Source organism: Bos mutus, chromosome 11, assembly GCF_027580195.1.
Source record: "Bos mutus isolate GX-2022 chromosome 11, NWIPB_WYAK_1.1, whole genome shotgun sequence".
NCBI classification, from domain to species: domain Eukaryota; kingdom Metazoa; phylum Chordata; class Mammalia; order Artiodactyla; family Bovidae; genus Bos; species Bos mutus.
The window spans coordinates 70,174,929-70,196,334 of record NC_091627.1 but is presented as its reverse complement, the minus strand read 5'-3'; the positions used below and the strand labels follow the sequence as shown (position 1 = coordinate 70,196,334).

At 41.2% G+C, this 21,406-nt stretch overlaps 2 protein-coding genes across 5 annotated transcripts in view; both read right to left on the bottom strand.

Moving 5' to 3' along the window:
* Positions 1-213: 213 nt before the first annotated feature.
* GPR75 (G protein-coupled receptor 75) lies at positions 214-9,620 on the bottom strand. 4 transcript variants are annotated; one of them, XM_070379585.1, is made up of 2 exons: positions 9,189-9,620; positions 214-4,452 (listed from the first exon to the last, which is right to left on the bottom strand). In XM_070379585.1, exons 1-2 carry the CDS (start codon positions 9,282-9,284, stop codon positions 2,809-2,811), a joined length of 1,740 nt encoding a protein of 579 aa, XP_070235686.1. In that variant the 5' UTR covers positions 9,285-9,620; the 3' UTR covers positions 214-2,808. The 4 variants fall into 4 exon arrangements, with proteins under 4 accessions (XP_070235686.1, XP_070235685.1, XP_070235688.1 ...); XM_070379584.1 differs by having other exon boundaries at positions 9,248-9,620; XM_070379587.1 differs by having other exon boundaries at positions 214-4,525; positions 9,248-9,382.
* A 3,129-nt stretch (positions 9,621-12,749) lies between these two features.
* PSME4 (proteasome activator subunit 4) overlaps positions 12,750-21,406 on the bottom strand; it is a 100,306-nt gene continuing 91,649 nt past the window's right edge. The window contains exons 43-47 of the mRNA XM_014482025.2: positions 20,715-20,870; positions 18,775-18,937; positions 15,544-15,677; positions 14,703-14,841; positions 12,750-14,274 (exon numbers count right to left, since the gene is read on the bottom strand). Coding sequence (XP_014337511.2) covers positions 14,707-14,841; positions 15,544-15,677; positions 18,775-18,937; positions 20,715-20,870 — 588 coding nt within the window. The 3' untranslated portion in view covers positions 12,750-14,274; positions 14,703-14,706. The remainder of the gene's footprint in view (positions 14,275-14,702; positions 14,842-15,543; positions 15,678-18,774; positions 18,938-20,714; positions 20,871-21,406) is intronic.

Sequence of the window (21,406 nt, the reverse complement as noted above, 5' to 3'; positions counted from 1 at the left end):
GGTGATAAACCTAGTTTAGTAAATAATTAACCTTTGGAGCTAATTATTCCCAGTTATTCTAAGTATAAATGCATGCTACAAAATGTGGTCAAACAAGCTATTTCGTCTTTTAAGGAAAAGAACTTTCTCAGAGTTTCAACACAGCTATTCTCTGATGGTTTTTAAGTGATTGGACAGGAACATAAAAGTATTGCAATCTGATTTTCAGAAATGTCAGGATTTTCATTATTTTTATTTTCCAAACATCAGTTTAAAAGAACATTAAAAGCATCAGTAATACAAATCTGGCTTAATGGTTAACATCAGAACAATTATAAAATGTTTGAATCACATCTTTGCATCACAATAAAGCATCAAGAGAACTAATTAATATGCCCTGCTTAATTAGTCATATAAGTGAATTCTCATTACTTTTATAAAAGTTTTCATTTTAGCCCTTATGGAGAAGTTATATATGCCTATTTATATCTTTATCTCCAGGTAGATATAGATATGGCTAGACATATATAACTTATGAAGAGACAAGTTACATATTCCTACCTCTATATCTATATCTACATATACCTACATATAGACATAGATATAGAGATATAAAGAATCTAGCCCACTATGTACTTCATGCAAGTTAAATCCATAATTTCTTGATGAGCATAAGGAGACTGAAACCTCATATGCACATGCTTAATTTTCTTTATGCTATGATTTTTACCTGCCAAACATGGGTCAAAATCATCTCAAACTCAAAAGTCACAAAGGAAACCTGTAATTTTTAGTTTTACAAGTACAATAGAAAATTTTTAAAAATATCTTTTAGTGAGTCACATTTGAAATGCTTGGCCAAAAAGAGATTCATACCTTAAAAAGTATGAAATAGCTTCTTGATTAATGTTATTACTTAAAAGCTGTTAGGCTTACTGAAATAAATACCAGGTTCTGAATTTAGATAAATGTTTAATTTCTAATTTGCCACCATTCTTCAAATGATCTTGGGAGAGGATATTAGATTTCCTAATTCTTTGTTAAAAAGAGGTTATATACCAACCTATTTCATGGTAATATTAACAAATGAAAACAGAGTTGTATTAAAAATATAAAAGCACAGTTGAAATAGGTCATAGTGACTTCCAAAAATAGCATTCAATTACCAAAAAAAAAAGTGAGAGTGGATATTTTTTCTTCTGTTATAAAATTTAATAGTAAAAATAAAGGATAGAAGGGAGAGAGGGAAGGGAAGGAGAGAGTCCTAAAAATCGAATTTAAAAACAAAATAAAATCCATATCTCATACTTAAACCTTGGAAATAGAAATGACTGGTTGATACTGGAAGGTCAGAATTATTAGACGAGACTGAGGAGAGTTCTAATTGAGTATTAACTATCTTCTCCATGCCTCTCATAATCTCTGATTTTAGGAACAGCATGGGAGAGGATGCTATAACCTGAACACCTTTCATCCAAAGGGACAAAGTGCCTTCCAATCTGTAGTAACAGTTCCTGAATATAGCAATTTATAAAGATAGGTTTTGTATCTTGATGCTCATCTTTTCTAGAAGCTATAGTTCCAAAATCGTACTGAGTTCAAAAATCAACTACATCATGAAAACATTTTTACATTAAAAAAATAAGTTTACAGTTGTTATGCTAGGCATCACTGAGTATATAATAAAATTAGTTTTAAGTGTAGAAATACTGAATCTATTTCCCCTTACTGCCCATTTCCAGTTTAAGATTCACGGGAGAGAAGTAACACAATTAGTTTGAAAACAGATCATCTTAAGAATTTTTCTACCATGGTAATATATAAACAAAGATCAAAAAAATTTTTTCTAAATAGTTATTTAGATACTCTTTGTCAGGTTGTGAACAAACCATCCTCACACAGAAGGAAAGCATAAGTTGAAACACCCCCATTTCATCCTTACACCTTCTTAGACAATAATTAAAGATTGTCTAACACATACAACAGTCTAGCCCACTTCCCACATAACAGAACAGCACCCTAATGAGATGACCACAGTTAGCGCCTACTCTCCCAGGAAGAGCATCACTCTACTATAGATGCAGTCCTCTTCACTAAGTTTCTTGGGTAAGATCATTCTGAAATAGAATAATTCATTTTTAGCAAGAAAAAACGGATTTCTTTTTGAAAGAACTATACAGCTACTCAGCTGACACAAAAGAATAATATCTATAATTAGAAATGGTAATAATCATAGTACTTTATTCTTAGATGACTGTCTTATGAAAAGAAAGTAACTAATGCTTGTGCATTTTTGGTAAATATAGCTAAAAATAATACATTTCTGATTTAACAATGTATTATTTATTCCAATAAGCCTGCTACCAAAAAAGAAAAATATTGACCCCATTTGAACGCTTCAAAGGATTAAAATTTATAATCCAGTTAATAAAAATAATACCTCAGTAAAGATGATACCTTCATAGTCTTTAAAAAATCCAGCTCATACTTCAAAGAATCATAACATTGGCTCAAATGATCATAATCAGTTCCTTCCCTACTTTAATACAGTAGCAAAACCATTCCCTGGCATCTATTTAAAAATTTAGTACAAAAGATTGGAGTACAGGTCAGGTGTAAAATAATAAACTTTTTCATCAACTCTTAAAATGTCAAGAAACTGCAAAGCAAACCAAGAGATGCCAATACTTCAGATAAAAGATAGTCCTAAGTGTCAACTGTCTAGGTTGTTTAAGTTTTGATGTACCTCTGGTCTCCCAAAATTTTTAAAAAATCAATTAGTATCAGAAACCAAAACAGTTTATATAAGATTCGCTAGCCTCCACGACTCTAAACAGAGGGGACTGGAATCTGCTTGGCTGATGTGCTGTCATATTCTTGCATTAAATCATTAGTGGTGTGATAATGCATGGCAATATATGAATTGGCAAACCCAAAGGAGTTTACTGGCTGTAAGTTATGTGGGATGCTCTCCTCCTGGGATGGGCTGCTGTTGTAGATACTGTAGTACGGCTCAATTCGAGTGTTGATGGGGGTAGAGCTGCTCTGACCATAGTGTTGATGTCCAGCAGACATCTTAGGACTGACCACACTTTCCTTTGAGTGACTTGGGCCACAGGCCTGGTCCACAAATTTCTTCTGGGGCTTTGGAGACAACATGTAGGCAGAATTCGTTTCATGATGGGAGGATTTGTTTCTGTTGACTTCGAGGTTCCCTTTTCCCATGGCACGAAGTCGGGTCTTCTGTTTGCAGCAGAAAAAACCCAGGCCGATGTACTGGAGGCACCACAGCACTTTCCTTCTCAGCCCTGCACTGTTCCGAGAGTATATAAAAGGGTTTAATCCTGACTTGAGAAATATAAGCGTAAACCCCAACAGTTCAAACTGGTAAAGGATGAAGCTTCCATTGCTGGACAGAACCACCTGCACCAAGGAAATCCCCAGCGGAAGACAGCACACCAGGACCGAGAGCACAATGATCACACAGGTGACCACTGCCCTGGAGTCCTTAGCCGTGGACAGATTGACAGCCGATACCAGCTGCAGCCGGCTGGCCGCAGGGGTCGGCAGCTGGTTGGGACTCTTGGTGTATCCGTGGGTCTGAACGTGCTGCAGTTTGTTGTAATTCTGGTTCCTGTACAGAGCCGGCACGGTACACTGGATAGGCTCGCCACCTCCCTTCACAGGGGCCCCCATGAAAGGCTGTGGTCTGGAAGCGTCAACAGTGATCACAGCGGGGCACTTTCTGACTTGAGCATTCTTCCGCAGTGTCTGAGCGATCATAACGTAGGACACGAAGACCACCGCCACACAAAAGGTGAAGTCGACCACGTAGAGAGACAGGATGGCTTTCCCTTCTCCGGCGATCAGACTGGACATGGGAAGGCAGAGGTGCGACTTGCTGGTTTTCAGGGTGGCCAAGGTGGCGAGGGTGAAACTGGTGGTCCAGAGGAGCAGAGTGAGGAGCAAGGTGCAGGGGAAGGAGGCCGTGCGGTTGGGCTGCTTCCCCAACACCATGCGGAGCCGGTGCAGGGCAATCACCGCCACTGTCTTGAGGGACATGATGATGAAGCCCGAGCTGGTGAGGTGGAAGGTGAAGCAGAAAGTGTCCGGTATGCCACTGGCTGAGCTGAAGAACAACACGAAGGTGAACATGGGGGCTGTCACGCCACAAATGAAGAGGTCACAGAAGGACAGGTTCAGGATCATGAAATCAAAGTTGGTTCTGAATTTCCTGAAGGCCGGATCGAAGAAGGACAAGAAGACAATGAAGTTGCCGTAAGAGCCCAGGCAGAAGATGACTGCGAGCAGAAAGGTACAGGTGACCAAGGTGGCCGTGTGGACGGGTTCCTGGAGACCCTCCTGGATACTGGTACTGTTCCCTCCCTGGGCGTGAGGCACGTGGAGCAGGGTGGTGTTGGGCACATCCTGAAGGTGGCCTGTTGAGTTCATCTTCAGAGACGACTCTTCCTTCTGTGGGAAGGCAGTCAGGGCCTCAACTCACAGACGAGCGACGACTGACAAAAGGGGCCCAAGGCAGAAAAGCCTGCGCACGAAAATGCATCCCCAGAAACAGAAAGGAATGAATGGAGACAGCAGAGCGATCTCGTGATCTTTTACAAAAGCACTAGGCTTTTTCAGCTCTGACCCAGTGCCCAGAAAGCATTTCTCCTCCCAAAGCCCCACACAGAAAAGACATAGGTACCTTGAAATATATTTATCCAGCTAAGTTTAGGTTTTAGGACACAGGGGTTTTCAAACTAGTTTAAGCATCAGCTGGAGAGCAGGTTAAAAAGAGAAAACAAGATACTGAGGCCTCGCCCCCTTGAGATTGTAATTAAAGGGTGAGTGTGCAGACGTTACCTTCAGAAATTCTGATACCAGACATTGGACACCAAGAATATAACCTCTCTACCAAAGAGATCACAGTCTAGTTGGAGCAGATCAATCTATGTAATTACAACCAAATGTGGCAAATCAGTTGATGGCAGTGAAGTGTGGAGAGAAGGGGGGATTGATCCAGGCCAGGGAGGAGGCTGAGACAGGCTAAGGGGGTCTTCATGAGGAGGGGCTAGGTGGGTGAAAGGTGAGGGGTATGGAGTGGGGGACAGACAGGCTGGGAGAAGGGAGCAGATCTTCACAGCAGGACTGAGGCAAGAAACAGCATGTGCTTGACATATAAGCAAGAGTGAAAGTCACTCAGTCATGTCCAACTCTGTGCTTTGCCCATGGACTGTAGCCTGCCAGGCTCATCTGTTCATGGAATTCTTCAAGCAAGAATACTGGAGTGGGTTGCCATGCCCTTCTCCAGGGGATCTTCCCAACCCAGGGATTGAACCCAGGTCTCCTGTACTACAGGCAGATTCTTTACCGTCCGAGCCACCGGAGAAACCCATAAGCAAGAGGGTACCACTGAAGCATACTGTGGCCTTTTACAAAACTTCCACACATCACTAACAAATCCAATTTATTTCTCTAGGAAGAATCTTTTATTTTCCATTATTTATATTTTCTCCCTGCTTGTGATTTCTTGGCCAACTCCATATTCTCCTCTGAAAAAGAACTTTGTGTAGGACTATATAAATGGAAGTAATGAATGATGTCAGAATTATATTTGAGATTTTTACCAGTTTGCTCTGTAAACTCTATATAAATGTGAGTTATCATGATCCCAGCAGGAATATCCTCATGATGAAGCAGGATGCATACATTCACCCAGTACACGCATTCACCCAGTTTATATCTACGTGTGTACTCTCTGCCAGCTTTCCATCAGGTACTCTGGGTGCATAGATGAGCACGACACGGCATCTACTTCTTTTTTTTTTTTTTTTAGCATCTACTTCTAAAGCATAATTTATTTTTCATTTTGGTCTTTTAACTTTCTCTTCCCATCTTGCAATGAGATTTAAAATACCTTCACACAGTCTTTTGTTGTTCAAAATCGCAAAGCCCCATTGGCCTGATGTCCACCCTTCTCCCAAAGATGCTTCCAGTGGTACATCCAAAGAACTTGGCAACAAAAAAGAATGTGCTTTAATTCATCATTTTAAGAATAACCAATGGTACTGGGGAGGTCCATGGGTGATGTTCAGAATATTTAACCACCAGCTCAAGCTGAGTCCCAGGGCCTCCAGCGAAGCCAGGGGTAAATCCTTTAGTTGCTGAATCATGGGGTGCAGAGGAAGGGGCCAGATCAGTGAGGGATTACTGGGGACCACCCAATACAGAAGTCTCCCAGCATTCAGCAGTAGGTACACCTGTGCCAGCCTCAGACACATTTCAGTCCTGGGGAGATCCAGAAAACTAACTGGTGTCCTTCATGAAGGAAGAAGATAACCTCTTCTATATTCTCAATGGTCAAAAGGTACAGATCATGAAAATATCATGTATTTCTCCACTGGGAAGTAGGACCAACTTTTCTGTACTTCCCTTGTAAGAGTTCTATGGGAGAGAAGAACTAGTCCTGATCTTTAGTTTCCTGATGATTAGAATTAAATAATAATAATAATGGACAGCTTATTGTTTTCACTTAAAGACTGTGTGCCTGTTTCTGAACACTTTATAATACCTGTGTAGTGAAAGAAAAAAAAACTTTTACTGTTAAGTTTTTGTTAATTGGAAGATTGGGGTTAACCAATGAAAAAGGAAGTAGAAGAGAAAATCCAATTTGTAGAAGCAGAAAGGTGATACTCCTGTTTATAGAAAATTCCCCTGACTCTGAAGAGGGAAGCAGGAATTTGGTTTGGGAATATTAAAAGGATAAAGTCTGGAATTAGGATGCTAAGAGAAATATCGAGTGAGTGATAATAAAGGACAGGGTGGGCTTCCCTGGTGGCTCAGTGGTAAAGACTCTGCCTGACAGTGCAGAAGACATGGGTTCAATTCCTGGTCCAAGAAAATCCCACATGCCTCGGAACAACTAAGCCTGTGTGCCCCAACTGTTGAGCCTGCGTTCTAGAGCCTGGGAGCCACAACTACTGAGCCCATGTGCTGCAACTCCTGCAGCCTGTGCACTCTAGAGCCCGTGCTCCACCAGCGAAGCCATCACAGGGAGAAGCCCATGCACCACAACGAGAGAGTAACCTCTGCTCTCTGCAACTAGAGAAAAACCCCATGCAGCAACAAAGATCCAGCACGGCCATAAATAAATAAATAAATGAAAATTATTAAAAAAAAAAAAAGAAGTGGTTGATGGAAGTTATGAAGAGTCCAGGCTGGGAGACATTTGGAAAGGGGAAAATAGAATGATGAAGCATCAACATTAGCCAAAGATAAGAGGCAGAAGGAAAAAAAAGTTTTGGAGGAGTTGAGGGGCAACTTTTACTTTCTCTCCAATTATAATTTTTTCAATAGATTGATAGAAGAATTCTGAGTCAGGAATTCTGGGGCAGTATCATCATTAGTATGTTCCCTTTACTAAGTGCTTGTGATGTGCCGGGCACTGCTCCCAGTGCTCCACACTATTGACTTATCAGATCGTCACAACCCTAAGACAGACAGTATAACTTATCTCTGTTTTACAGATGAGGAAACTGAGGCAGAGAGAGCACCTATCTTAAAGAGGCAGAGCATGGATTTGAACCTAAGCAGTTACTCTCTAAAGGCTGCACACCACCAAGCTAAACAAAATAGCAATCAAGGCAGGGAGTCCCAGGTCAGAAGACAGTTACAGCAGCTATAATGCATTGGGTGGTTATTGCATGCCAGAGACTTCTACTAGAAGCTTTACATAGGTTATCAACTTTATTTTATTCTCATTATAATCCTATGAAGTAGGTATTGCAATTCCTTCCCAACTCAAAGTTCCATGTACATATCTGTATATATATTTGCATGTACCTTTTTGGCGAGGTTGAAAAATTATTGTTTGGTATAAGGTAATTATAAATCACTCTGATTTGGGATAATTAGGAAAAAAAGGAAGGAATCAGAGACAGGGAAGAGAAAAGAGAAAAAGAAGAAGACATATCAGAAGTAAAGGTTTTGGCAGAGAAACTTTTGAAGTAATAAGGAAGTGAGGGGAAAGTAAACCTATGTCTTAGTACTAACTTTTGAGACTTTAAGAAAAAGGAGGCTGAGATAACAATTTGGGACAAAGCTATGCTGGCAGAATTATAAAACTCAGTTATTTGGGGTGGGGTGTAAATGAATGCATCTGCTACTTATTCCTAAATATTAAATAGAGGTTACCAACATTCTTTTCAATGCAAGCATACAAGCTACTCTTTATCTCTGGGAGCATAAATAGGGCCTGGAAGAAGATGCAATAAAAACAATAAAATCAGAAAACTTTTAAGTTGGAACATCAGTCTTAAGAAGAAGGCATATTGGACATAATAAAAAGGAATGAAATCATATCATACGCATCTTATTACAACTAAGGAGGAGAGACCCTCAAGTAACTAGTAAGCGAGGACTAGTAAGTGAAAATGTACATCAATGATTTTGCATTATGATATGTGTGAAGAGCCTCTGATAATTTAGTGTGTTATCTTAATAGTTTAGTACATATTCAAACATTTTACATGAGCTTCTACAAGTCAACTCATGATCTGGTTTCTTCCAACTCTCCGCACCCCCCAGCCCCGCACCAAATAATGCCTTCAATTCCTCCAGGGCAGGCATTTTCAGACTCTAACCCTCACAAGAGAACAAGGTTTTGTACTACTGTTATTACTCCCACTGGATTTGTATTGAGATATCTGGAAAACGGCAGGGAAGTCAGATGACTTGTCCAAGGTCACTAAGATTCAAGCCAGACTTATCTGCGTTTCAGAGGCCATGCTCTTTCTCCCCACTAAACTACTTTTGAAGCCCGGAGCGGCTGATGGGGTCGGGTCGGGTCGGTTGGTGAGGGAGATGGGAGGCTGTGGAGCATCCTCCTGAGGATGAGGCTGGACTAGGAGACTGCTGGGAGGGCATGGCGACCCCGATTGGGCACTTGAGATGGGTAGGGGCTCCGGGGCTGGAGAAGGTTATGGAGGAGGGCCTAGGCCAGTCTAGGGAAGCATGTAAAGGATTCTGGAAAGGGTCGGTGAGGTGAGGAGGGTTCAGGCAGGGTATGGGTGGTGGAGGAGGGGTTCCACAGGCCCCGCGGGGCCCGGGGACGCGCAAGGCAGGAGCGAGATGGTTTCTCCGCAGGCCTCGCCAGGAGCGCAGGTGCGCGGCGGCCGGGCCCGAACCCACGCGGCTGCTGGCTCCCTTACCCGGCGGCCCTCCCGGTGCCCGCGGGGTCGTCCTCCTCCGGGGGCCCGCGGCCTCTCACCTGCCTGGTGGCCGCAGCGCCGCCCCTCCTCCTCCATCTCGCAGCCCAGACCCCAGCTTCGCCCGCCGCCCCGGCGGATGCCGAGCTGGAGGCATCATGGCCATCGCCGCCGCCTCCGCGCATCCCGGGAGCCGCGGCGAGCCGGGGCGCGGAGGCGCAGTCACGGAGACGCCGAGGGCGCCGCCCCCTCCGCTGGACACTCGGGCTCTGTGCCCCGCCTGCCCCCGCGCCCTGACCGCCTCGCTGGCCTCTTGGTGCACCGGGGCCGGCAGCTCCCGCCGCCGCGACCTCCGTGCCCCGCGCCGCGCGGTCTCAGGAGCGCCGTTTTGCCGCTCGGGAAGTGGGGGCTCCCTGAGGCTGGCAAGAGCTGACATACGGAGGAAGAGGGGGGCGGGCTGGGTGGAGAGGAGGGCAAAGGTGGGGGCGCCGATAGCACACAGCGTGACCCATGGGGGGCCTTGGCCTTAGAGAGTGAAGACCGTGGACAAGGCGGGGTGGCGGCTTCACGTCGGTCTTAGCGGGGTCCAGGGCCTTCCCTTGGCTTCTGGCCGGCCCGCCGCCGCCCACCTCTCCCCATTCCTGGTGCTTCCAAGTGCGCCTGCCTAGCTCCTCTCTACGCTGCAGCTAATACTTTGCTCCTAGATTAAACTGGCGTCCCCTTCCAGGGTGGTACCTGGAGACCCAGAATTTGTAAATCACGTCATTGTAACAGACTTCAAGTCAAACCAACTTTAACATTTTTTTTTTCCTTCTCTCAGCTCACTGGGAGGGAAGTATCTATTAGGAAACAAAAGCAAATTGCAAAAGTACCCATGCAAATGGGTAGGAAATGGGCAAAAGCCAAGAAATCATGGACATCACTTAATGCCATGTTGAATGTAAAACATCTTGAAAAGCCATGTATGCAAAACTAGATAAGCTAGTTTTAGTAAGAAAGAACAGGAACCAAAAAAGTAACCAACCTCCCATCCTACAGTCCAGTGTGTCCAAAATAATGAACTCATTATGTGGGTTGTAGTCTCAAGAGCAAACAAGTAGCATTCCCAAGTATGTTTGCTACTGGGAGACAAAAGGAAGAGGGTTAAGCCCTTTTTTGCTTGCATGCCAGCCTGCTAACTAGGATCTTGAAAATTCCATCAAGCGAAGTACTTAGGGTATTGCCATTGAAACTCTTTATTTTGGCTAACGGTTATCTTTTAAAACAGAACTGTTTGGTACCAGCAAGTACCAAAGAATTTGATTTATGTGTATAATGTATTTTCCCTAAGTCACCGCCCCCCAACTCTGCTTTCATCAAAAGAAAAATCAAGAGGGCTGGATAATTTATGAGGTAGATATTCTGTCCAGGAGTTGATTGTGCTATCAGAATTTACAAATAACTTCAAGGAAAATTTCCAATTCCCACAAAACTACTCCCCTACCACTTGCAGCAATTCTAATCTATGTTGTAATAGTGACCTCAGAGGCTAGAAATAATCGACCAAAAAACATCGTTTAGTATTTAGAGTGGAATTGCCATTCAAAGTGGAAACTAACCTAATGTTACACTCCTCTCCATATAAATTAGCTATTGCATAATTCCCAGCTCGTTTCCCGGCATGTGGCCATATGACAGAAGGATAATGCAATAGGTCTTGGCGAGAATGCCACGAGTTACACTTAGGGGAAAAATTATCTCATACTGGACACACACACAGTCATAAGTTGTAAAAGATCAGACGGTCTAGAAGAGAGAATCTGGAATCACCAGTTCCAAAACTAGTATCAACAAGACTAAAGCTACTATAATTATGTCTACAGAATGTACCAGCAGTGTGTCAAATGGGAAAGGACACTGGCTTCACAGTCAGAAAGTGGAAAATCTACAAATAAACAAGCAGGGCTGACTAAAAATATGTTAAGATAGGGACAGACTATCAGTTTGCAGGGAAACTACCATTCTGGTACACATTGACAATGGAAACTGACACGTGCGCTTTGAGGAAAGAACATCAGAGCCCTAAAAATGTTTAAATTCATGACCCACAAATCTCACTCCTTGGAATTTATCCTAAGGAAATACTTGAATATAAGAAAGTTTTAAGCATGAAGGTATGAAAATGTTCACTGTGGTGTGATCTGCAGCAGAGAAAGCTGAAAACCTTGATGTTCAACTATGATGGAATACTCCAGTTATGTTAACAGGACAGGTGGCCTTTGGCCACAAAAACAAAGACTACAGAAAGTTAATTTTTCCAGTAAGACAAAATACCTCACTGGTCTTTTCTGGCCACATTACTGATCATTCACAGTAAGAGAAGTAGGTAAATTTTCCTCCCAAATTTTGAAACACAACTTGCAAAGTCTTTCTTTTTTAAAGTATGCATTTGGAAACTAAAGACGATTTATTGGCTCTTACAACATTAAAAATGCAGGCTTTCTCTTTCCCTTACTTCTACCTACCACTCGCCCCACCCCAAACTGGCCTTAACTAAGTTTTCCAGGCCCAATCAGCAGTTTGGTCTGCCTTCACACACCTTTCCCCAAAGTCTTAACACTCAGTTCAGTTCAGTCGCTCAGTCGTGTCCAACTCTTTGCGACCCCATGAATTGCAGCAGTCCAGGCCTCCCTGTCCAACGCTGGCCTTCCCTTAAAATGGTTCCTGCTGTCATTCTCCATCTTTTTGAATGCAGCATATTTAGACAACAGTTGCCATTCATCCCTTTTCTCCCGCTCCTCCTTTTCATTCCTGAGGTCACTGACAGAACGTTTAGGAGATAAGTAATTCCTAATATAAGCAGTTAAGGTATCAAAGTAATAAGCAACTGCTAAACCTGGTATTAGAATCACTGGGGGCATTTTAAAAACTCATTAAGGTACCTTGATTTTAGGTCTCGAACGGGCCTTCGGGGTCTTCACCAGTGGTTCTCAATCATGGCCACACAACTGAAGCATTGACGGAACTTTTAAAAAACACTGATACCTGAGTCCCAACCAGAAAAACTCTGATTGAGGGCCACAGTGGGTACCTAGTAGGTTGTATTTTTAAAATTTCCCCACTTTAGGAATCTCACCTAAATACAGCTTAGCTAGGACAAAACTGAAGTGGTCAATATAACATAAAGCCTCACTGCTCAAAGTATGATTTCAGGACCAGGTATCAGTATCATAAGCTGGGAGTATGAACTGAAATTCACATTCTAGGCCCATCAATCTGAGAATCAATCACCCAGATAAGTGTTGTCGAACTTTCCATGCTGACAACACTCATGTGCCTACTGAACAGGGTAACCACTAGCCCCAAGTGGCTAATGAACGTGTGAAATGTGGCTATTGAGACTGAGTAAGTTTTACTTTAAATGTAAACAGTCACATGTGGCTACGAGCTGGGCAGGTCTGATCTAGATGATTCACTCTGGTCAGAGGGCATGAATTTATAGTTCCAGATTTATGAATGCAAAAGGAATTCAGTCACCGGCTCCAGAACTGTCTTCTCCTTGTAATGAAGACCAAAAACCAGGTGTTAAAAACAGTCCATTTATTGGGTTTTAAACTAGTTACACAATTGAAATAATCAGGTTGGCACTACTCTATACAGGGATTACGCCTGTGTATGCTGACACTTAAATACTGTACCAGGACCTCTGCTGTGCTTAGGCCTGTAACAAGTCATTCAGCAAGTAGATACTAAAAAATATACCGTAGTGTTCCTTTAAGGAAGACTGTACAGGGTGTGCTGCAAGATGACATTCACCACCTTGTGAAGTACTTCAACCTAGAAGATACCTTGCATTCTATAAACTGGTCACAGGCAAACACGTGGTGTTCGCATTTAGAGATACACACAAAAAAGTTACATAAAAATTCAGACATTCTAAGGATAAATGAACTCAAACAAACCCACACCTCAGCTTTTGGAGCATGAAAAGATAAAGAAAATAATTTAAAAACACACAAAAAATGCCATTCAATTGGTACAAAAGCCAAAAGTCACTATAATAAAGAGCTACATGTGAATCTTTACAAGTTAATTACACAATGGTGTTTTGTAAGAGGTTGCATCTGTACAAAGTCTTGCCAATGCTGTCTCTACAGTTTATACAGTCTTTTACATCTATGTAACATTTATTAAACAAGTCAATTAAATATTAAGACTTATTAGTCTCTCAACGATTCTGCAGGCCAAAAAAAAGGGCAGGGGGAGGGAGAAAAAGATCACAGAATTTCCGCAAACGCAGCAGTCTTCCATTAGCCAAGTATAACAGTTTTCAAAGAGGGTCAAACAATATTTGTAAAGAATACAGGTAAAAATCATTCAGTCAGGGTTTTTATTGTTGTTGCTGTTTATTTTCAAAACCACACACTTGTATACATACATAACAATCAATCAAAAATTTATTCACCAAACCCCTGGTTTTTCAGCAACTGCTCTTCTATTCAGCACCAAAAACTCCAGTCTGTGGGAGACACGTGGACACAGGCTTCACTTCTGTGTCTGGGTCGAGCAATCCATCAGGTCCTTGGCTGAGTTCGAGACTTGCCCTCTTTTCTTTCCCTCTTCATGGCTCTCCAGGCCCAGGGCTCTCAACGCTTCAGATTTATGGCTCACAGCCCTACCACCATCTAAACTCAACAGCCATTTGGAAAGAATTCAAAATAATTTGAGATGAATGAAATGACAGGACCTGTGTTACAGATGGGCATTCTCCATTCCAAGTAAATGGTTTCATAATGAGTTCCTAGACTCTGTCTGGTCTTGTATGTCATGATCATACTGGGTAATTATTTCTAGTCTGAAACATTGTGGCTTTGTCAGATGCCTCAAAGAAAAAGTGATCAATATACTGGAAATACTTCCGGACAAGTTAGGAAATCAAATGGCAGCTGAGAACCTGTGGAATTCGGACTAATTAGACCAGACAAAGAAACCACCAAAACGATGAGAACTCAACAGTGGCAGAGTTTTTAAACCTGCAGAAAACCACCACAGATGGTACCTGAGGATCTGGAATTTTTGATGAAAAGAGCTCGAAGTGAGGACTACTCATCTGTATCAAGGAAGAAAAAGGGCGGGGGGGGGGCGGGCGGGGAGAAGCTTCAGTTAGACAACAGAACATCCAACTCAAAGAGGCAAATAAATGAAATATTTTTTCATCCTATTTCAATAGAAAGGCTTCTGGGTCCTACCTCTTTAATACAGAATGGATAACAAATACTTAAGAACCGAGATGAAATATTTTCACAACTGTAGAACCCAGAATCCCTAGGACAACCCAAAATGGCCAGGCCCCACTCAGAGGCAATTATGAGTAAGAGCTCTTTTCTTCTATTTAACCATAAGCCCGTAAAAGCTGTCACATCAATTCTCTGCTTAATACCTAAAGCAGAGAAAAAAAAGTATAAAATTCTCCGGGAACTTCCACTGGGTCACAGCAAAAGTCGTGAAAACAGACTTTTGTATGCTTCGCTGCCTCACCTTTCTATGCATAATAGCAGGGTGACACAAGGAGATCGGTGAGAACGAGCAGCTGGTCGTCCGTGAATTGCTGTTTGTGTTCTTGCCAGTTGTCATGGTGTGTCCTTCGGAAATTGGATAATGTCTTTTTTACAGTCATCTGTAGGATAAGCAACCCACATACATTTCACTTTAACCTCTCCAGGATTATGTTCAGGATACCTTTAAGTAACAATCCTTCGGGACTTCAGATCTTACACTTCACCAAGCGCTACACAACCAATAAACCAAACTTACCTCAAAAAGCCACCACGATTATTTCTTTAGAATTGGTACTAGCTTCACTTTGGGACAAATGACTAGAACTCATACCACATTGTTAAATCAGTTTCAATATATAGTTAATATATACTTAGTCAAAGTGAAAAGAACAAAGTCATTGGTCTTTCAAGTTGTTTAATGTAGGAACACAGGTGTTCAGTAAATAATACCATCACATTTTCCTATTTAACATTAGCCTTTGGTTAGATACTTCCTAGGTATAAAATGCAAGCGAAACAGAAGTATAAAATTTAAATATCCTGACAATACTGGCAATACACTTTGCTTCCACTGGACTGGGAAGGGCAGAAGACATGGTAATTTTCTTGCTAACAAAAGATCTCAAATATAGAAAACAGTGGGGTCTCTGCAAGACTTTAGTAACTACTGACGAGCAGACTTGGCTCTGGCAGAGGCAGTAGTAGTAACCTCATCGAAGATGACGGCCCAGAGTATACAGAAAATTATTAGTCTAAATGGTTTCTTAGAAAATTATCACTGTTAATATATGTGCAAAGAAACCAACAAGGGAGAATTTTACCTCGATTGGCTGAGGGTCATTCAGATGTGCACTGAGATTCATAAGGAGCTGGGGCATCCAGGTGGGAACATCATAAGGACTAGAAAGAACACATGCACCCAGTCCCAGCACCCCAGCATGGCGTTTCACCAACTCTGCAAAGAAAAAAGCATTTATATAAACAGATATGTACAGGACTCTATTGTACTTGCTACAGTGAGATAAATTAGTTTTCAATTATGCTAGTTGTTTCCAATGTGTGAATTTCTACCTTTAAATGACCCTGGATATGCACACATTATCAAAAACATGCTTTTAAGCCTAAATTAAAACATCCTGCATCCTATATTTTATAGGCTCTCTATTCTTTCTTTTCAGTGATACAAGTTAAAGTGTTTTCAAATTCTCAGTACAGACCTAAAAATACTTTGGTACTTAATTATTAAAAACAAAGTGTTCAACTTAAAAAAAACTAGAATTTATTGTATGCTGGTATTTCATTTGGACAGAGGAGTCTGGTGGAATACAGTCCATGGGGTCACTAAGAGTCAGACACAACTGAGCGACTAACACTTTCACTGTTATGTTATTGGAAATTCCCGTTAGGTAACTATATGACATAATTAAAACCCTGCTAGACAAAGAGAACAGACTTGTGTTTTTGGGGGGAGAGAGAAGATTGGATTCTGGGATTACCAAAGGGAAACAACTGAATACAGGACAGATCAACACTAGGGTCCCCCTGTACAGTGTGGGGAACTATATTCAACACCCAATGACAAACCATAATGAAAAAGAATATGAAGAAAAAATATATACAACTGAGTGATGGGATTCCAGTTGAGCTCTTTCAAATCCTAAAAGAGGATGCTGCCAGCAAATCTGGAAAACTCAGCAGTGGCCACAGGACTGGAAAAGGTCAGTTTTCATTCCAATCCCAAAGAAAGGCAATGTCAAAGAATGCTCAAATTGCCGCACAACTGCACTCATCTCACACGCTAGTAAAGTAATGCTCGAAATTCTCCAAGCCAGGCTTCAGCAATATGTGAACCGTGAACTTCCTGATGTTCAAGCTGGTTTTAGAAAAGGCAGAGGAACCAGAGATCAAACTGCCAACATCCGCTGGATCCTCAAAAAAGCAAGAGCGTTCCAGAAAAACATCTACTTCTGCTTTATTGACTATGCCAAAGCCTTTGACTGTGTGGATCACAATAAACTGTGGGAAATTCTGAAAGAGATGGGAATCCCAGACCACCTGACCTGCCTCTTGAGAAACCTGTATGCAGGTCAGGAAGCAACTGTTAGAACTGGACATGGAACAACAGACTGGTTCCAAATAGGAAAAGGAGTATGTCAAGGCTGTATATTGTCACCCTGCTTATTTAACGTATACGCAGAGTACATCATGAGAAACGCTGGACTGGAAGAAGCACAAGCTGGAATCAAGATTGCCGGGAGAAATACCAATAACCTCAGATAAGCAGATGGCACCACCCTTATGGCAGAAAGGAAAGAACTAAAGAGCCTCTTGATGAAAGTGAAAGAGGAGAGTGAAAAAGTTGGCTTAAAGCTCAACACTGAGAAAACTAAGATCATGGCATCCAGTCCCACTGCTCCATGGCAAATAGATGAGGAAACAGTGGAAACAGTGTCAGACTTTATTTTTTTGGGCTCCAGAATCACTGCAGCCATGAAATTAAGATACTTATTCCTTGGAAGGAAAGTTATGACCAACCTAGACAGCACATTAAAAAGCAGAGATGTTACTTTGCCAACAAAGGTCTGTCTAGTCAATGCTATGGGTTTTCCAGTAGTCATGTATGGATGTGAGAGCTGGACTATAAAGAAAGCTGAGCACCGAAGAATTGATGCTTTTGAACTGTGGTGTTGGAGAAGACTCTTGAGAGTCCCTTGGACTGCAAGGAGATCCAACCAGTCCATCTGAAAGGAAATTAGTCCTAAGTGTTCACTGGAAAGACTGATGTTGAAGCTGAAACTCCAATACTTTGGCCACCTGATGGGAAGAGCTAACTCACTGGAAAAGACCCTGATGCTAGAAAAGATTGAAGGCAGGAGGAAAAGGGAACAACAGAGGATGAGATGGTTAGATGGCATCACCAACTCAATGGACAAGAGTGTGGGTAAACTCTGTGAGTTGGTGATGGACAGGGAGGCCTGGTGTGCTGCAGTCCATGGGGTCGCAGAGTCGGACACAACTGAGCGACTGAACTGAACTGAGTTACTTTGCTGTATAGAAAAAATTAACACAACATTCTAAATTAACTATACTTCAATAACATAGATCAGATGCTTTTTGGCTATGACATTTAAATTTCTCTTTAAACATGACATAGTCAATCAGATCTCATTGTCTTGTTTACCTTGATGCTCAATTAGAGTGCAAGCTTCTATAGAATGAGTCTTCTCACACTTTCACCAAATGCCTAGTGAAGTAATGATATTCCCCTCTCCAAATGAAATCAAGAATTGGTTTGTCTACTTAGTTTCTTCTCTAAGTGTGTGTGTGCTATGTGTGCTAAGTTGCTTCCGTCGTGTCCAACTCTTTGAGACCTTATGGACAGTAGCCCACCAGGCTCCTCTGTCCATGGGACTCTTCACACAAGAATAATGGAGTGGGTTGCCATGCCCTCCTCCAGGGATCTTCCTGACCCAGGAATTGAACCCGTGTCTCTTATGTCTCACTGGCAGATGAATTCTTTACTACTAGCACCACACATAAGTTGTAAATTCTAAAAACAAATATTTTAACCCTCAAAAATAACTAATTCTGGATACCTCTCTTTATAAAGCAATTTCAGGTGAGTGGGTACAGACTTGATTTACTCTAATAGCTGTATGCAGCAGTGTACACATTCCTTCGTACCTTTCTCAATTTTAGCTTTTATATCCCAGGTCTTCCCTTCTATATATGCAAAGCTTCTCAAAAGCAGCTATTCCTGGTACCTAGCATGCTGCTAAGTTGCTTCAGTCGTGTCCGACTCTGTGCGACCCCAGAGACGGCAGCCCACCAGGCTCCCCGTCCCTGGGATTCTCCAGGCAAGAACACTGGAGTGGGTTGCCATTTCCTTCTCCAATGCATGAAAGTGAAAAGTGAAAGTGAAGTCGCTCAGTCGTGTCCGACTCTAGCGACCCCATGGACTGCAGCCCACCAGGCTCCTACAAGCATCCAATAAATATTTGTTGAGCAAGCCCAGTTAATTCCCAAAAGGTATTTTCTACCAGTATTGTTACCTGCAGAAGGAATCGTATCTCCTACAAAACCAGGGTCACGCTTCCTTTTCTTCGGTAGTTTTGTTTTGCAAAGTTGCTCAAAATGAATCTGCATAGGACTGTCCATGGTAAGGAAGTTACACTGTAACAGACCACTTAAGGTGGTAGCAGCCATTTCTCTAACCTGTAGAGATAATCACTTCCATTAGACTTGAGATCCTAAGCCTGGGGAGGTGGGGAGGGTGGTGTGGGAAGTGGGGTGGGGACTTTCCCTGATATTTGTATTCAAACTGTGTGAATGCTCTTTTGCAGTTTCTTAATGGAGAATCCATCAGGCTCTTAAAGGGTCCTGGCCTCAAAACAGATGAGTCACTAACACCAGGCTTACAGAAAGTAAACGCTTACCCATGCTATAAAAAATTTTCCGTACATTCTTTTCCCACTGACTGAGTTTTTCTTATCTGGAGTTTAACTGTAAAAGCAGTGCCAGAGCCTGACATTAAAATAAAACTTTCCTAGACTCTACATCCCTTAAAACAACTGCCGTTGTTATTTTCATTGGTAATAAAGACACAGGATAATTTCTATAATTGGCATACACAGTAGAGATTTATATCCGTTTTAATTCTTACAAACTTCATAGGCTGTTTTAAGACTATAAATACAGTCTATAGAAATACTAATAGTTTTTTCAAATTGAAGTGGGAACTCAAGTTTTGGGAAGACAAAAAAAAAGCTGTAAAAAGTTATACACATCACAATAGTTTCTCCTAAACAGTTGTAAGGAAAGGCAGTAATAATTTGAAAAAATGCTTTGCCACTTATTCCTTCAAAACATTTTTTCTTCAATTTTTCAGTGTGACAGTTTGGGGGTACTTAACATATTCTTTGCTATTTTCATTATAATATATGAAATACATTATAAAATTTTTTATTTCATACTTGGTTGCATAGAGTAACAGCTAAGTTTAAGCCTACTACATGGAATAAAATATAAACATAATCTATAAAAGTGTTCTAAAACAAGATTCAGAAAACAGTCCATTTTGCTATAATATCTAAAGGTAGGAAACACTGTCCTTGGAGATTTCCACCTTTCCATTTCTATTCTTTAATGAAAAAAAAAACAAAAAACAAACCCTCTAAAACAATTTACAGAGAGCTGCAAATATTTTAACTGGAGCTTGTCAGAGTTACGGCTACGGTGTAAGTACTCAGTAACTCGACACATCTGCTCCAAAGGACACAAGCAAGCTGGAATGCAAAATTAATAGGTTTCCAGTCCCAGTTTCCTATAGATACAAATGTATTTTCAGTGCTCTCAAATAAAATATATATAATCACTGGGAGTGCTCCACTATATGGAAAACCCATAAAGTCCACAAAATAAAATAAACAAAAATTTCACAAAACTTTCAATTACTTTTTCTTAACCTAAGGCCAATTTAGAAAGTTACGTCTTATTCCATAATTATCACATCATGCTTTTCTTGCATTAGGCTGATGTGAACTAACATGGTCTTTTTGTACAAATATTAATGTTTCCTTAGCAAAAGCTGACTTCGATTTCTCTACCAAGGAAAATAAACAGGGATAACAATCTTTTCTTAAATCTACTGAATAATAGCACCTATGTGTAGATTTTCATTCTCTTGAAACTGCTCTCATACACATACCCATTAGCCCTTTAAAAATCAGTAAAATAAGTAGAGCGTTATCATTTGCAATTTCATAGATCAGAAGACTTTGGTTCATCAGTGTTATCTGCCCAACTGCAAAGAGAAGCCAGAACAAGAATGTGTCCAGTGTTTGTTTACACTTGGGGTATCAAAAGTAATTACAAAGGGCTATGTTAAAATTAAAGTTGCTTTACATATTAGTGTGTAAATACTCTTTTAGAGGCACCAAAATGCTTTCTTTAAATTTATTCAAATTTCAGTTTGCTATAACTTAAATTTTACCTCTAGCTGTTCATCCTCCAAAAGACTTATAACCAGCCACCTGATGTCTTTAACTGCATCTTCATTGTTTAGGAAAATAAAGAGGTTATAAAACACCATGGTCTGGAGGTAGGTCAGCACTGTGTATCTAGCATGCCAAGAACTGCTTCTTGCTGTCTGTGAATGAGAAATTAGTAGAAATGACCAGAACATGAGATGACAGTGGCATTATCCACAAATAATAGAAATTTGCAATGTAACTCTACTTTTACAAGTACAGCCAGAGCAAGCTCATCTTGTATTTCCTTCTAAACAAAAGGGCACACAAGCTGTCTCAGGTGAAGTTATGTATTCTGAATATACGAATGAGAGTGAAAGGAAAGGAACACATGGATGAAAGTCAATTTTAGAAGAGTTATTTATAATTAATGACTTAACTCCTCCAAGGGCTGCATATTATTGTATTTTACTTTTGATAGTAGTAGGTAGGGTAGTTAAAGCAAACAAAATGGAGAACTACTATAGTCTACTGCATAAAAAAATACCATTTGAGGCTATTAAAAAATATCTTTCAGTTGTAATCAAACTTAAAAATCTGAAAACTGAGGGAAAGTGTCCATTTTCTATATAACACACATAATAACTGGGTAAAGCTGAGCACAGAGTCACTAAAAATGCAGCTATGGGACTTCCGTGGTGGTTAAGACTCTGAG

What these genes read in the sequence shown, in the direction of transcription:
- GPR75 (XM_070379584.1), bottom strand. Translation starts at nt 9,370, where the DNA reads ATGCGCGGAGGCGGCGGCGATGGCCATGATGCCTCCAGCTCGGCATCC. An exon ending in GCGCTGCGGCCACCAGGCAG is followed by an intron (nt 4,453 to 9,247) that starts GTGAGAGGCCGC and finishes GCCTTCCCACAG; the next exon opens with AAGGAAGAGTCGTCTCTGAA.